General features: G+C 46.3%; 1 protein-coding gene across 1 annotated transcript in view; it reads right to left on the bottom strand.

Moving 5' to 3' along the window:
• Nucleotides 1–15563, bottom strand: part of LOC147706681 (uncharacterized) — a 62663-nt gene extending 47100 nt beyond the window's left edge. Inside the window, exon 1 of the mRNA XM_086925824.1 lies at nt 15467–15563. Coding sequence (XP_086781950.1) covers nt 15467–15483 — 17 coding nt within the window. The 5' untranslated portion in view covers nt 15484–15563. The remainder of the gene's footprint in view (nt 1–15466) is intronic.
• Nucleotides 15564–15948: the final 385 nt, after the last annotated feature.

Raw genomic sequence — 15948 nt, 5'->3', positions numbered from 1 at the left:
AAAGACGCTGAAGGCTCTAGGAGCTGTGATATGTTGTTCCCCGGAAGGAGTTAGACTTTTTCTGCGTGACTTCAAGGGTCACTATGTATTACGAGAATTTGATGTCAGATTGAAAAATGTACCGAAACACCTGTGGGCACAAGGCCCAACCGATGTAGGTTGCATGCACATTACACCATACCGTGTTACACTCAAACCAGGAGTTGTTTTACCCCGAATCAGACAATACAAGTTACCACCCGATGCTGTCGTGGCTTTACTGGAAATCATTGAAGAGCTCATTGCCCAAGGAGTGGTCGTAGAAACCGACTCCAATATCTGTAATTCCCCTATCATTCCGATTCTTAAACGTACTGATCCCAATGCACCGCCAGTAGATCGGCTGGTGATTGATTTACGAGAACTGAATAAATGCATTGTTCCACAGTACCCTGTGGTTCCCGACATCTCATCCTTATTGACTGCTATTGATTCAGAAGCGACGTTCTTTACTGTAATTGACCTCAAGAACGCCTTCTTCAGTGTGCCCATTGATCCAGAGAGCCAATATCTCTTCGGATTCAGTTTAAATGGACGAAGTTTCAAATTTTCACGCGCACCTCAAGGATTCACAGAAAGCCCCAGCATCTACAGCCAAGCACTAAAAAGACAACTTGATTGTATCCAAATGCCAGTTAACACTGCCTTACTCCAGTACGTCGATGATCTGCTGATCACCGCACGAAGTGAACCCGAATGTGAACAAGCATCACTGACAGTTTTACATTTTCTGGCCGACAAGGGACACAAGGTGTCTCCTTCAAAGCTACAATTCTGTGTTCAGCAAGTTGTGTACTTGGGTCACTTGCTGTCCAAAGTGAGGAGACAGCTCACTCCTGACCGCATCCAGTTAATTATAAATATGCCACAACCCCAGACACAAAAGGAAGTGCGGGCCTTTATAGGCCTCACCTCGTACTGCAGACAATGGATTCCCCAGTATGCATTTCTAGCTAAACCACTCATTCAGTTGACAACACAGGAGGCAGCGACTTTGACTGCCCTTCCTTGGACTTTGGAACATACACAGGCTTTTGAGGAATTAAACAAAGCTTTATGTCAAGCACCAGTTTTAGCGACACCATGTTACAGCAAACCTTTTACACTTTTTGTTACAGAACGTGATGGTACAGCGTTGTCTGTCCTCACACAAGATCAAGCAGGTTCGCATAAGCCTTGCGCTTATTTTTCAAGTACATTGGATCCAGTGGCCCAGGCCCTGCCTGCGTGCTTAAAGTCAGTTGCAGCGACAGCCCTAGCAATCAGACAGAGCGACTCAATTGTATTAGGACATCCATTGACAGTACAAGTTCCACATTCTGTAGAAGTCCTTCTAAACCGAACACAGACTCAACACCTGACTATAGCACGACTGACAGGTTATGAACTGACACTGTTCCAGCCACACATAGAAATCAGACGCTGTAACATTCTAAATCCTGCCACATTGTTACCCTCAATTATAACAGATCCAGCTCCGCATGATTGTATAGAGATCATTAATGCAGTAACAAAGCCCCGACGAGACTTAGCAGATGTTCCACTGACCAACCCAGACCTGACACTTTACGTGGACGGTTCATGTATGAGAACAAGTACAGGAGAGTTAGTGGCCGCGTACGCAGTAACCACTGAAACCGAAGTCAAAGAAACACATCGTATTGACACACTGTCTGCTCAAGCAGCGGAGCTCATCACTCTGACCCGAGCCTGTATACTAGCCAAGAACAGAAATGTTAACATATACACTGATTCCTGTTATGCTTTCGGAGTCGTACACGACTTCGGGGTGTTATGGCAAGAACGAGGTTTCTTGACCTCTCATGGTGCCAAGATTCAACACGGTCCCCTCATTCAAGCACTGTTAGAAGCAATACATCTGCCTTCAGGCATATCCATCATGAAGTGTAAAGCACATACTAAAGTTACAGACTCTATTTCCCAGGGTAACGACCTGGCAGATCAAACAGCAAAACATACCGCATTGACTCACACCCAGACAACTGATGTAACAAAGGCAATAGTACCGACACATTGTATGACTGTTAAGGATCCCACACTAGATGTAATCGATATTCAGACACATGCCACTTCAGATGAAATCAAGAAATGGACTGAACTAGGAGGGATCCAGACAGATCAGGGATGGGTGACAAAGGGAAAATCTACATGGTTTCTCCCCGACTCTGTGGTTCAAGTCATAATAAATACAGCACATAGTCCAGCACACCTAGGAGAAAAAGCTATGTTAGACAGTTTACAGAATCTCTGGTACAACAAACATTTACGAGCAGCAGCAAAACAGAAAGTGCGTACTTGCATGATCTGTTGTCAGTTCAAAAATGGTAAAAGCGTCCCTGTAGAGCAAGGTGGATTTCATCCTCCCGATCACCCTTTTGAAGTCCTCCAGATGGATTATATCCAGATGGAACGTTGTCGAGGATTCAAGTACGTCCTCGTAGTTGTTTGTGCACTTTCCCGTTGGACAGAAGCATATCCAGTACCAGACTACACTGCCCTGACCACTGCCAAGCAGCTGGTTCGAGAATTCTTCCCACGGTACGGCTTGCCTCGTATCGTATACTCAGATAACGGACAGCCATTCTCGTCCGAGCTCATGAAGCAGGTCTCACTCCTGCTAGGATATCAGTGGAAATTCCACTGCGTCCGACATCCCGAGGCAGCTGGCCTTGTAGAGAGACACAATCAGACACTGAAAACCCGTCTTGCTAAAGTTTGTAAAGAGAAAGGGGTCGACTGGATAGTCGCCCTGCCAGTTGCATTGTTCTATATGAGGATGGTTCCTCATTCGAGATCAGGGCTATCCCCGTATGAGGTGGTCTTCGGCAGGCCACCAAATATGTGGGGGACGCCCATGCCTAAGAAAATAACCGATGTTGATTGTAATATGCTGACAGATTACCTTGCCTCCTTGATGTCTGCACTCCAATCATGTCGTTCACAGGTTGCCGCAGCCTTTCCCGACAACACTGATGTAAAGCCACACGATGTCCGCCCCGGGGATACTGTGCTGATACGAAATTTCGACAGGAGGAGTCCGCTGGAGCCCCGTTGGCAGGAGCCGAAGCTCGTCCTTCTAACCACGAGGACCGCGATCAAGGTGGAGGGCAGAAAAGGGTGGATACATACAAGCCACGTCAAAAAATGTAATGAACTGCTGCTGCCAGAAACTGACTCTTCCACCCCCTCAAAGGACTGCCCAGATTCTAGTGACTTTAAACCTCCCATGGTAGAGAAAACTCCGCAAGAAGAGTACAAGTTGAAATTACGGTCTAGCAAGTCAGACAGTTTAATTGTTTAAGTCCTCCCCTGGGTGAATCGGTTAAATAGTCTCTGACATGTATCCCCTAGACCCCAATAGAGAGAGAGATAGAGAGAAACAGATCAAGAAGCAACGCTACTGCAAATCTCTAAAAAGTTACTGTATTGTCACCTTATGGATTATGTTTTCTTTAAGTCTTACGATTATTGTCACCAGTATAATTCTACATATATACTTTCCTATTGCTACACGTGCACATTCTTCTTCTAATGACACTGCCGAGCATTCTTTTAGCGAGTTACCTCTTCATGAATTGTCCTACCGACTTGCGCTGCGCAACAATACATTCATTAGTATGTTACACCACTCGCATCAGACCAGCAACGCTACAAATTGTTGGATATGTGGCCGACTCCCTCCCTACCAGAAATACAAAGGAGTTCTGCCCCTCTTCCCGTACCCGTTCACACACAATGGTTCATGTGGAACCTGGTTTAGTTTGATTAATGCCTTAGATTCAAATTCCGTAGTTTATCAGGGTAACTGGGTATGGGGAAACCTGAACACAGTTCTGCATAGAGTATGTTATCCTGACAAAGAGGGAGTCCCCAAAAGAACAGGAACTGATCTAGAAAATGAAGTATATGGATTAGGAAATTTTACACTCAACCTCATGATTCTGAATGTTGAATCCGAAACCGAACCAGACTTGCCCACTATGTCAGTACTACCAGTCAAAGGTGAATTATGTATTAGAAAGAAGGGTTCAATACACCTGGGTCATAGTAAATGTACTACCGTGATCGAATTTAGTGATAAGGGCAAGTCCACATTCAAAGCTACACGTCATTCCTATTTCATTTGTGGTCAGACAGCATACATACGTTTGCCATTAGATTGGGATGGGACCTGTTACATTGGATTCTTACTGCCACCTGTTTTCCTAGCTCCACCTGATTATCATAGAAATTCCCGTCTAGTTCACAGACCCAAAAGAGATCTCCCAATTGTCGACTATACGGAAACGGCATGGGAAAAATTCACAGATTTCAATAAAGGTTTCTTTCCCTACTTAGGTGCTATCTTTAATAGTAAGTCTATACGTCACTTGACCAGAACTCTCGAAGCAGTAGTGAAAGAGACCACTTCCGCCCTAGGTAACTTGACTGAGGAACAGTCTGCTATGAGACTTGTCGTTCTTCAAAATTGTCTTGTTATTGACGTCATACTAGCCGATCGCAGAGGAGCCTGTAAGGTCCTCGGGTCAGCTTGTTACGTTTTTATCCCAGATAATGCTCCGTCCGTATATAAGGCTATTACCCGTCTCCATAAGATAGCTAGTCAGATACATCAGAATCCAGGCACTTGGACTTGGTCCGGTTGGCTCTGGACTACCATATCAGCTTGGGGTTGGAAAATACTGTCACTTCTTGGAACCATTCTACTTATAGTATTCAGTTGCTGTCTATGTTTACAATGTGGGCCGGCGATTTGCGGCTTGTGCGCCACATCCTGCACTCCCCATTCAAGTCAACGTTCTAAATCCCATGTGAAAAAGGATGAGCAGATGATGCTAACTACTCAAATAAATAGATTAATGACGATTGATATATCATGAAGGGTCCGTAGGGAACAAGGAGGGAATGAGGAAATATAAATTTTATGGTCAAGAAATGTTCCCTAACGTGTACCCCACTGTCTCCATGTACGAGCTTAAAGTGCATGTAACTTCCCTCCTGTGCCAGCTATGAAGACGCAAACACATTTGCGTCCAACGTTAACATGTCCTCTTTCAGATCCACCCCGAATGGGTCGGATATTCCGTTCCTACACATGCCTTGCCACCGTCTTTGTATGGTGCACTTTCATGTATTCCTGGCTCTGTGCGAGTTAGGCCCTGTTTTCTGTCATCAAGCCTCTTTTTCAAAAGCATCTCTGCCTCCTGAAACTGCAAGGTGGGATGCCCCCACCCGTGAACTCTGTCCTACTCCCTGCGAGGCGAGCGAAGCCTGGCTCGGCCTGTCTGCCTGCCAAAGACAGTATTTTACCTTCATGCTATCAGTATAGCCAAGCTTAGCTTCCCGAAAACACATTCCAGTCCAGCAGAATAGATAAACAAACCCCCGGCTGCAGAGCAAAGGGCCCGGCCTCTCTGTCTCCATGCAAGTAATTCATAGCTCCCGTTACCATGGTAGGACCATACCCCCTCGCTTTGCCCACAGACACGTAGGCACATGTGCACGCACTCATAGTCAGTATAGGATAACCTCTGCCCAAGAGACCTTTCTTTCTAGATAGTATGGTTCCCAAACATCAGATATCAGATATGATATAGGAACGAGTTGATCTGACATGCCAGACTTCTGTCTCTTTCCTCTAGTGTAAATGTCAAGTCCCCTGCACCCTCCAGCTTCACGTCAATCACACGTCATGCAGCTGTGCGCGCATCCTAGCTACTGATTCCTGCTGACTCTGCACTATTCTGTCATAGAGCCACCCACTTCTGACACTTACATGTGACGTTTCTAGAACACACCTCTGTGCACGTCTTAGTTCACGCCTTCTGATTACGTATTGCTAACACGTGTGTGTTCTTATCTTGTTTCTCTCAGCTGTTACGCCTTCTGCATTAACTTCTATTGTGTATATTAAGTATAAAAGTAATGTAATGTCAATAAAGTATGCTCTATCCCTTCCTGCACCCCAGTGGTGTCAGGAACCCGATATCCGGTACCAGAACCATTCCTTTTTAAGGAATAAAACCCCTAAGAACTCTAACACCACGGACTCTGCGTCTTTCTTTCCGATTGAGTTATTTTTGTTTAAGTACTTACCTGCATAGAAATTAGGACGGTAAATCAAATATTTACCACACATTGGATCACCTTATCAGCCCCTGTACAGTGTACTATAGGTACCCAGGGCATAGGTGCATCCAAGGCCTACCAGGGGCTGCAGCATATCTTTTTCCACCCCTGGCTGGCCACCCAAACTGACACAACTGGCTGATCACTCAGCTGGGGCAAAGTCGTGTAGTCACCCCTTGCTTAGATAAAGTATACCTATATCTAAACCTATATCTGGACACATATATACCTATGAGTCACTCCTTTGGCAGGCCTTAACAATCCTGGAGGCATTAGTGCTTGGTTTCATGTGAGATGGTGCTCTAGCATGAGCTGAGCCCCTCTGCAGTTTTCGGGAACAACTCCCTTAGCTGTTCCAGGATACTGCCATACCATATACTCTTAAGTGCATTATAATCCTCGCGGTTATTGCTAGCTTTGGTTTGGCTTTATCAAAACATGTCATGTTTGGTGTCAAACGCTTTGGAATACTACCCCCTCGCCAGTTCAGGCGACGGGGGTAGCATTCCACCCTTCTAGAGGGAGAAGACATGTTACTTTCCTTAAACGCGGTTAAATCTAACCAGAGCCCCAGCATCACAAAATGGATGCTGCTGCCACAGACACAAGTCTGGCCTCCTGCTGCTGACCGAAACTCCGGCAGGGGAGGCCTGGACAATAGATATCCTGTCACAGGGAGGTGTTACACCACCCCAGACAGGAGATAGTGGATTGTAGCAGTGAGGGTTGAATAAAACTAGACACTGCCTGGGGAGCACTAGGCTTCCCATGCATAGTCCAGTTCAAACCGGTGCTGGGACACTCTAGTCCCAGCTCTGGCGCGATACTGGACAAAGGGAAAGGGGTGTAACCACCCCCTTCCTGGGTTCCACCCATAGGTGGGACCTAGCAGGTAATCCAGCCCCTTGATTTGGAATAAAGGTAGGAGCTGTGCCCAGGAGCATTAGATTATCCTGACTGAAACTTTGATACAGAACTCCGGACCCTTTGACATCCCACTCGACGTAGAAGACTGAAGAATCTCCCTGTGCAAACAGGCACCATCCAGCGCCCAACAGTTTGCTTTGTTGCAGTTCCCGCTGGAACTCGAGCAACAGAGATCGACAAGACCCAGCTTCCCTGACTTCTAACAGCCCGATCCACAGTCCCAGTGAATCTGAGATGGTGAACAACCTTTACAACGCAACTTTTACAACGCAAGTGTATTTACAACGCAAGTGTATTTACAACGCATGTTTTTACAACGCATGACATTACATCGCAGATGCTATTACAACGCATGCCATTACAACGTAAGTATAGGTATGTTTATCTGTTTTTTAAACATTTATTTAATTTAAAAAAATGAAATGTATTTAATTAATTTAATAAATATTAAAAATAAGTTAAATAAATTAGGGTTTAGGGATAGGTATGGGTTTTGGGGTATAGGGGTATTTTTAGGGTTCAGGGCTAGATATGGGTTTTGGGGTACAGGGGTAGTTTTAGGGTTTAGGAATAGGTATGGGTTTTGGGGTATAGGGGAATTTTTAGGGTTCAGGGCTAGGTTTGGGTTATGGGGTACAGGGGTATTTTTAGGGTTCAGGGCTAGGATTAATTTTGGGGTATAGGGGTATTTTTAGGGTTCAGGGCTAGGTTTGGGTTATGGGGTACAGGGGTATTTTTAGGGTTCAGGGCTAGGTTTGGGTTTTGGGGTATAGGGGTATTTTTAGGGTTCAGGGCTAGGTTTGGAGTTTGGGGTATAGGGGTATTTTTAGCGTTCAGGGCTAGGTTTGGGTTAAGGGGTACAGGGGTACAGGGGTATTTTTAGGTTTCAGGGCTAGGTTTGGGTTTTGGGGTATAGGGGTATTTTTAGGGTTCAGGGCTAGGTTTGGGTTATGGGGTACAGGGGTATTTTTAGGGTTCAGGGGTAGGTTTGGATTATGGGATACTGGGGTATTTTTATCATATATATATATATATATATATATATATATATATATATATATTTACAAATTCTTTTTTAAAAAATTATTTAATAAATTAAATTATTTAAATATTGATTAATTACATTTTTTTAAATCATATACTTACCTATACTTACGTTGTAATGGCATGCGTTGTAATAGCATCTGCTATGTAATGTCATGCGTTGTAAAGGATCCTGCGTTGTAAAAATTGCGTTGTAATGGTATGCGTTGTAAAAGTATGCGTTGTAACGTCATACATCCATCTGAGACCCGTGGATGCGACGTGAAGCATGGAGCCGGCCATCTTGAAAAGACTGCAAAGTGCTGACTGTGCAGCTCCCGAGGCACCCTCGAAGCTGTGCATTGGGGTTTGAGAAGCCCCAGCCCCGAGCAGCTCGTGCACCGAAGATCTCCCCTCCACACTCATTGAGTGCTGCGTGGGGCCCTTTTGCATTTTCCTGCTTGATGCGTTGGTCCGGTCGCTTGCCCGTTGGCTAGTGGCCCCAGAACCGATGAACCTTACAATTTACACTGCTAGTCTGGTTGCTCCAGACTGGCCCTCGCTCCCCTAAAAAGGAGCCATCGCTCTGACCTTGCTGGTCCGAGTAAGAAGCAATCTTTGAATCCTGTGTGGGTTGCATTTACCAAGATCTGTTAGCTCCAATCCGGAAGTCGACACCGCCGACAGCGAGAGCCTTTGTGGGACAGCTCGTGCTCCACTCCTGGTCATCGTCGGTGCCCCAGAGTCCACGTGGCAGCGGAGTCAAGCTTCACGACAACCACCTGATTGCGCCCGACATCGCCTGGTTCCTTCCTGGTTCAATCCAGGTCACTGGCTAGTGACCCAGACTCTGTCCCCTCTGCTTTCAGGTACTCTTCATCTTCGATCCACCCTTGGATCCAACTGGACTCTTCTCTCCTGGCAGCCTGCAGCATCTCCCTCTCCAGGCTCCATAGATCTCCACGACAAAACCCGACACACTTTGGCACCTATGCACCCGCTTCCTGTGGGTGAGGTAACAAACTGACACCGGTGCTCCTGTAGTGGTTTACACCTCTAGTGTCCTAGTTTAAAGTGGGGTAATTCTATTACAGTCTGAAGACTTCCAAAACAGTAACTCTTTAACTTTTACACGCCATTGACTTTGCATTGGTGCATGCGTGTGCTTTAGGCACTGCACCCGTGTCCCGCGGGCCTCTCCCGACTTCATCACTGTTAGTCCCGAGTAGTCCCAGCGAATCACAACGCCCTAGGCCTTACCATTGTTTGAGAGGTGGTACTTATACCACTATTTTAGTATATGGTTTGAGTGGCTACCGGGCCTATCCAAAACTGTGCAACTTTTGAATGTTTTACTGTGCTTTTATTTAAATGCTTGTGCCTCTGCCCTCATAAAGAGTACAGAGGATTATTCTAGTAATAAATACATATATTTTTATAATATATAACTTGTGTGGTGTCCTTTCATTTGATATTACAGAATTGCATATGGTAAAACAGCTGGCTTCACATGCCATCTTGAGTTTAGCCTAAGACTGCTTAGTCCATGCTACCCCTAGGATAGCTTGTCCATAAGGTTGACTTTACAACCACCACCATAAGGGATTGTTTGGACTGATACAGGGTGCCCACAGAACTGTGGACATCATACATCAGGCCAACTTCTCAGAGATACATCACAGCTTACCTCTGGAGGACTGATGGATCATACCATCTCTGATAGAGGGATACATCACAGCATACCTCTGGAGGTCTGATGGATCATACCATCTCTGATAGAGGGATGCATCACAGCAAACATCTGGAGGACTGATGGATCATACCATCTCTAACAGAGGGATACGTCACACCATACCTCTGGAAGACTGATGGATCATACCATCTCTGATAGAGGGATACATCACAGCATACATCTGGAAGACTGCTGGATCATACCATGTCTGATAGAGGGATGTATCTGGAACAACATCCCTGTATCCATCAGGACCACCCCAGCATCTGTACATCGAGGATCTGGAACCTTATTCCTGTATCCATCATGACCCCCGAAGTATCAATGCTCCAGATCCCCTTATCAATCGGGATCCCCCTGCATCTGTGCAACCAAGAACAGGACCACATCCCTGTATCCATCAGGAGCGTCCCAGCATCTGCGAACCCCGGATCTGGAACTAACAGCCTTATTCATGAAGCCGAAATCGGCTCGCAAAGGGCCAGATTCTGAGAATCTGGCCCTTTGCGAGTGCGATTTTTGCATTTGGGATTCATCATCCCAAATGCAAAAATCGCTAATTGCGATCTCGGAATTTTGCGAGGAATTACATTTAAGGAATCTCTATTTGAGATTCCTTAAATGCAATTCATCATCCAATTTTGTTTTGCGAATTTGCAATTTCTGGTCGCAATTTACCACGAGGTCAGACCTCGTGGTAAATTGCGAAAACTCAGAAAAATGCTTTTAAATGCATTTTTCTGAGTTCATGTTACACGCACACATGTCCTTTGGACATGTGTGTGTGCAACACCTGTGTAAAATTTCATTTGAGGGGTGCTACAGGGTGTCCTTTGGACACCCCTGGCACCCTTCAAATCGCTATCTTATTTGCGATTAGCTAATTGCTAATCGCAAATAAGGAATACTCCCCATTCATTCCTATGGGCCTTTTGGCCCATAGGAATGAATGGGGAGTTATTCCTTATTTGCGATTAGCAATTTGCTAATCGCAAATAAGGATTATGTAGGAATCGCATTTCTTTATGCAATTTCTACATGAATCCTGTTTTGCGAGTCCTTAATAGCGATTCGCTATGAATCGCTATTAGGGGCTCGCAAAACGGGAGAATGATGAATCAGGCTGAATATCCCTGTATCCATCAGGATCACCCCAACGCTGTCCCAATGTAAGAAAGAGTTGAAGACACTGAGACCTTTTAAAGAACTCAGTCCACAAAGTAGCGACCTCTCCGATCACTCACTTACTGAATCTTTCCCTTCGCCCCACTACGTCGGCTAGTGTTGTGTCATACAGATCACACACACATGTGTCTTGTTGATGAACATGGATCGTACCACGTGTCAGGCGGATGCTTTGATTAGCCTCTGTACTGTCAATCAATCCATCAGGGTCTTGTATAGCGTGGGTACTCACCCGTGAGGGTCTCAAGGCGCTGTGACTTGGAACACTTCACACTTCAGTGACATCAACTCTGAATACTTTGTGGCTGTGACTTTGTGATTGTACCATATGTCATCGACTAGTGGACAGTGGCCTGTGCCAGGGAGAGCAGGGGTTAATCCTTATGTATGTGGCACATGAGTGGACTGAACCATATGCTGGGGACATGGTATTGACAGAGAAGGACCGTACCATACCCCAGGGGCACAGAGAGGCCACCTTAGAAATTAAAACCTAAAACAGCAAACACATCAAGAAATCACTTGACTGTATTTGAGAGCAGCCTGGACTATTTCCAAGTGACTTTTAAAATAAAGAGAAGATAAATTCCTCTGAAGACTTCATTTCACTCAATTCCTCCTTGACGTTTACCCAAAACTGGCCAACCGAGAACCATCTCCTGCTCAACACCGACAAAACAGAATTCCTTCTCCTATCCCCTCCTAAGCACCCCCAAGATCGACCTCTGGATGAAGCATCTCACTACCTTCAGCTGCTCCCCGCTTATCATCGATTCAGCGAAATCTCTCGGAATCACCCTAGACACGCACCGGACCATGAAGAAAAACATTAGTATGATGTGTAAGGGTGTTAACTAGAAATCTAAAACCATTCCTCCCTCAAGAGGACCAAAAGCAGGTGGTTCAAGCGCTTGTCCTGCCGAGGCTAGACTATGGTAGAGCGACGCTCTGTGGCCTTCCCAAATATGCCTTGGCCCAGCTCAGGGACTCGTTGAATGCCGCTGCCAGGCTGATCACTGACGCAAAAAGAACTGATCACACCTCCCCAGCTTTGAGATCCGTAAAGAGGTGACCGTACGAAGCAAGAATACAACGAAAGATTGCCTGTTTAACACACAAAGCCCCAGGCTACCTGGCTCAAAAACTGGAACTATCAGGAGGAGGGGGTAGACTATCAAGAAGGGAAAATTGTCTACTATTGAAACCTCAGATCTTTGGCAAAAAGAGAACGAGGCTCCGAGACTTCTCGGGCTCGGCAACGAAGATCTGGAACTCTCTTCCACCAGAAATCCGCAGAATCCCCTACGCGGCTGCTTTCAAACATGAAGTAAAAACAATCCTAATGAACAAGTTCCTGCCTTAACCCCTCCCATGCTCGTGACGGAACCGTTCCGTCACAAGCCTCGGGTGGGCTGTGCTGGTGACGGAACAGTTCCGTCACGGTCCGCTCGCCGTGCCTGCGCGGCGTGAATTCCGCGCCTGCGCTGACGTTCTGCAGCACGGGCGGGCCGTGATGGAACCGTTCCGTCACAAGCACAGCTCACCCGCGTGTCGTGACGGAGCGGTTCCGTCACGAGCACGAGACCGCCGCGCGGCCCCGCCTCCCCCTTAGCACTGCGGCGGAATAGCTGCCGCAGTGAAGGGGTTAAATGGCAATGGTTCTCCTTTGATTTCACTTTTTTTTGGCCTAACAACTGTATTGCCCAGGATTGTCTGCCTTCGCCTACTAAGTCATGTGTGTTCGCATCCTTGTACATTCTTAGTAGTTCCTTTTGTTATCCTCTCTTACCCCCTCAGCAATGTCCCCTGTACCTTGTTCTTCCCTTCCATTACTGTGAAGCGCTCTGACACCGTTAGGGGTCTTGTTCGCGCTACACAAAACTTTTAAAATAAAATATACTAAATAAATAAACTGCCGAGCTCCAAAGGAATCTTGAGAGGTGTACACAACTTGTTTTTCATCACCGGCTCCGGGCCCTTCCTGAGTACAGACCCGAACCAGATGGAACATACCATATTTTGAGACCAGAGTTAGTCGTATCATGTTATTGACACGTCTAGATCATACCATATCTCCATGCCATGTCATACATACATACATACATATCACACCATGTCTTACTTCCAGAGTTGGTTCATACAATATGCCAGAGGCAGCGAGGGAACATGCCATATCTCACATAAGAGCTGGGTCATACCATGTCGTGCCATGCACCAATAACAGCAATGGAACGTACCATGTCATACAGACAGAGACGGTTCGTAGCATGTTATTGACAGCACTGGAGCAGACACTATCTTAAGGAGGCAGGCCAGACCATATCATATGAGCGATGAATAACACCATATTTCCTATACTGAATTGGATCATACCATGTCATTGACAGGGAAGGATCCTGCCATATCTTACAGTGTTGGGTCATGCCATGTTATTGACAGAGAAGGGTCCTGCCATATCTTACAGTGTTGGGTCATACCATGTTATTGACAGAGAAGGGTCCTGCCACATCTTACAGTGTTGGGTCATACCATGCTATTGACAGAGAAGGGTCCTGCCATATCCTACAGTGTTGGGTCATACCATGTTATTGACAGATGGATCCTACAGCATCTTCCAGAGTTGGTTCACACAATATGCCAGAGGCAGCGAGAGAACATGCCATATCTCACATAAGAGCTGAGCCATACCATGTTGTGCCATGCACCAATAACAGCGATGGAACGTACCATGTCATACGGACAGAGCCGGTTCATAGCATGCTATTGACAGCACTGGATCACACACTATCTTAAGGAGACAACCCAGACCATATCATATGAGCGATATACTGAATTGGATCATACCACGGCATACCATGCACCAATGGCAGCGATGGAATGTACCATGTCGATATAATTGAAATCCTCATAACCAGTGTAAAGTTGGAACATACCATATCTTAATGAAGACGATGACTCATGCTCTATGTTATATGCACAGTTGGGTCACACTGTATTTTACTTTCCCAGCCTCTTCATATTAGACGCGAGTGGAAGAGATGAACATGCAATATGTGACATACGCAGCCGGGTCATATCACGTTTATGAGAGATAAGTACCCGCCATATCTTACAAACCTGGGTCATACCATGCTATTGACACAGAAGAATCATGTCTGACAGAGAGAGTTGTGTTATACCATGTTATTGAAAAATGGATTCTACCAAACCTTAGTGAGAGAGTTGGGTCATACCATATTATTTTCAGGGAAGTATCCTGCCATATCTTACAGTGCAGGGTTACACCATGTTATTGACAAATGGATCCTTCCATATCTTACAGACAGAGTTGGGTCATCCCATGCTACTGACAGGAAATAATCCTACCATATCTTAAAGTGTTGGGTCATACCATGTTATTGACAGAGAAGAATCATACCATATCTTACAGTGTTGGGTCATACCATGTTATTGACAGGGAAGAATCATACCATATCTTACAGTGTTGGGTCATACCATGTTATTGACAGGGAAGAATCATACCATATCTTACAGTGTAGGGTCATACCATGTTATTGACAGGGAAGAATCATACCATATCTTACAGTGTTGGGTCATACCATGTTATTGGCAGATGGATCCTACCAGATGTTAGAAACAGACAGATGGGTCCTACATATCCTACAGGCAGTATTGGGTCATACCATGTTATTGACAAATGGAGTCTACCAGATCTTATAGACAGAGTTGGGTCATACTATGTTATTGACAGAGGAGGATCCTGACATATCTTACAGAGTTGGGCCATACCATGTTATTGACGGAGGAGGATCCTGCCATATCTTACAGAGTTGGGTCATACCATGTTATTGACAGAGGAGGATCCTGCCACATTTTACAGAGTTGAGTCATACCAGGTTATTGACAGGGGAGAATCCTGCCATATCGTACAGAGTTGGGTCATACCATGTTATTGACAGGGGAGGATCCTGTCAATCTTACAGTGTTGGATCATACCATGTTATTGACAGGGGAGAATCCTGCCATATCGTACAGAGTTGGGTCATATCATGTTATTGACAGAGGAGGATCCTGCCATATCTTACAGAGTTGGGTCATACCATGTTTTTGACATGGAAGGATCCACCACATCTTAAAGTGCTGGGTCATACCATGTCATTGACAGATGGATCCTACCAGATCTTGGAGACAGAGTTAGGTGATACCATGTCATACCATGCACCCGCGACTGCGATGGAAGACGCCATATGCCAGCGGCCCAGGGATGGTTTGGCGCACACACCTCTGACACACTGACCAGCCATGCCACACCACAGGGGCTGGGAGGGGGCCCACCACATTCCAGAAGACCCCCCAACTGACCACACGCGCGTCAGCTTGCCCCACCAGGAGGGAGATAGCAGCTCTTACCAGTTGGCCCCGCACATTGGTTAGGTGACGTCTCCCGTTGCTGTGTCCTGATACATATATGCCGCTGAGCCTCAGCCGGTCAGAGCCTCCGGTGCAGAATGAGCCGGGCCCGCGAGCTCTGCGCGCCACATTAGCCAGGGCGCCCACTCAGCACTTCTGTGGCTGTTGTCACCCTGCCCCCGGGCACTGCAGCCAATCCCAGGCCCCACATGCAGCAGCCATGGGAGAGCGGCGAGCTGTGTGTGGGGGCAGGCGCGTCAACACTGGCCATGGAAGGGCCCAGAGCCTGGCGCCCTCTCAATGGGGCGCACACAGGTCATGCCAGCCCCAGGTGGGCACGGGGCGGAGGAGCTGGGCACTGGTGTGGCAGCATGTCTGGAACATGCCAACTAGGCATGTGCTGAGCATGTGCTTGAGCAGCTAACATGATTACATGCCTGTGGCATGCAAGCTAGGCATGTGCTTGAGCATGTAAAAGAACA

The sequence above is a fragment of the Lissotriton vulgaris genome, chromosome 6, assembly GCF_964263255.1.
Source record: "Lissotriton vulgaris chromosome 6, aLisVul1.2, whole genome shotgun sequence".
In the NCBI taxonomy this organism is placed as follows: Eukaryota; Metazoa; Chordata; class Amphibia; order Caudata; family Salamandridae; genus Lissotriton; species Lissotriton vulgaris.
Note: the sequence above shows the minus strand (reverse complement) of the source record. Positions and strands in the feature narration are given on the sequence as shown.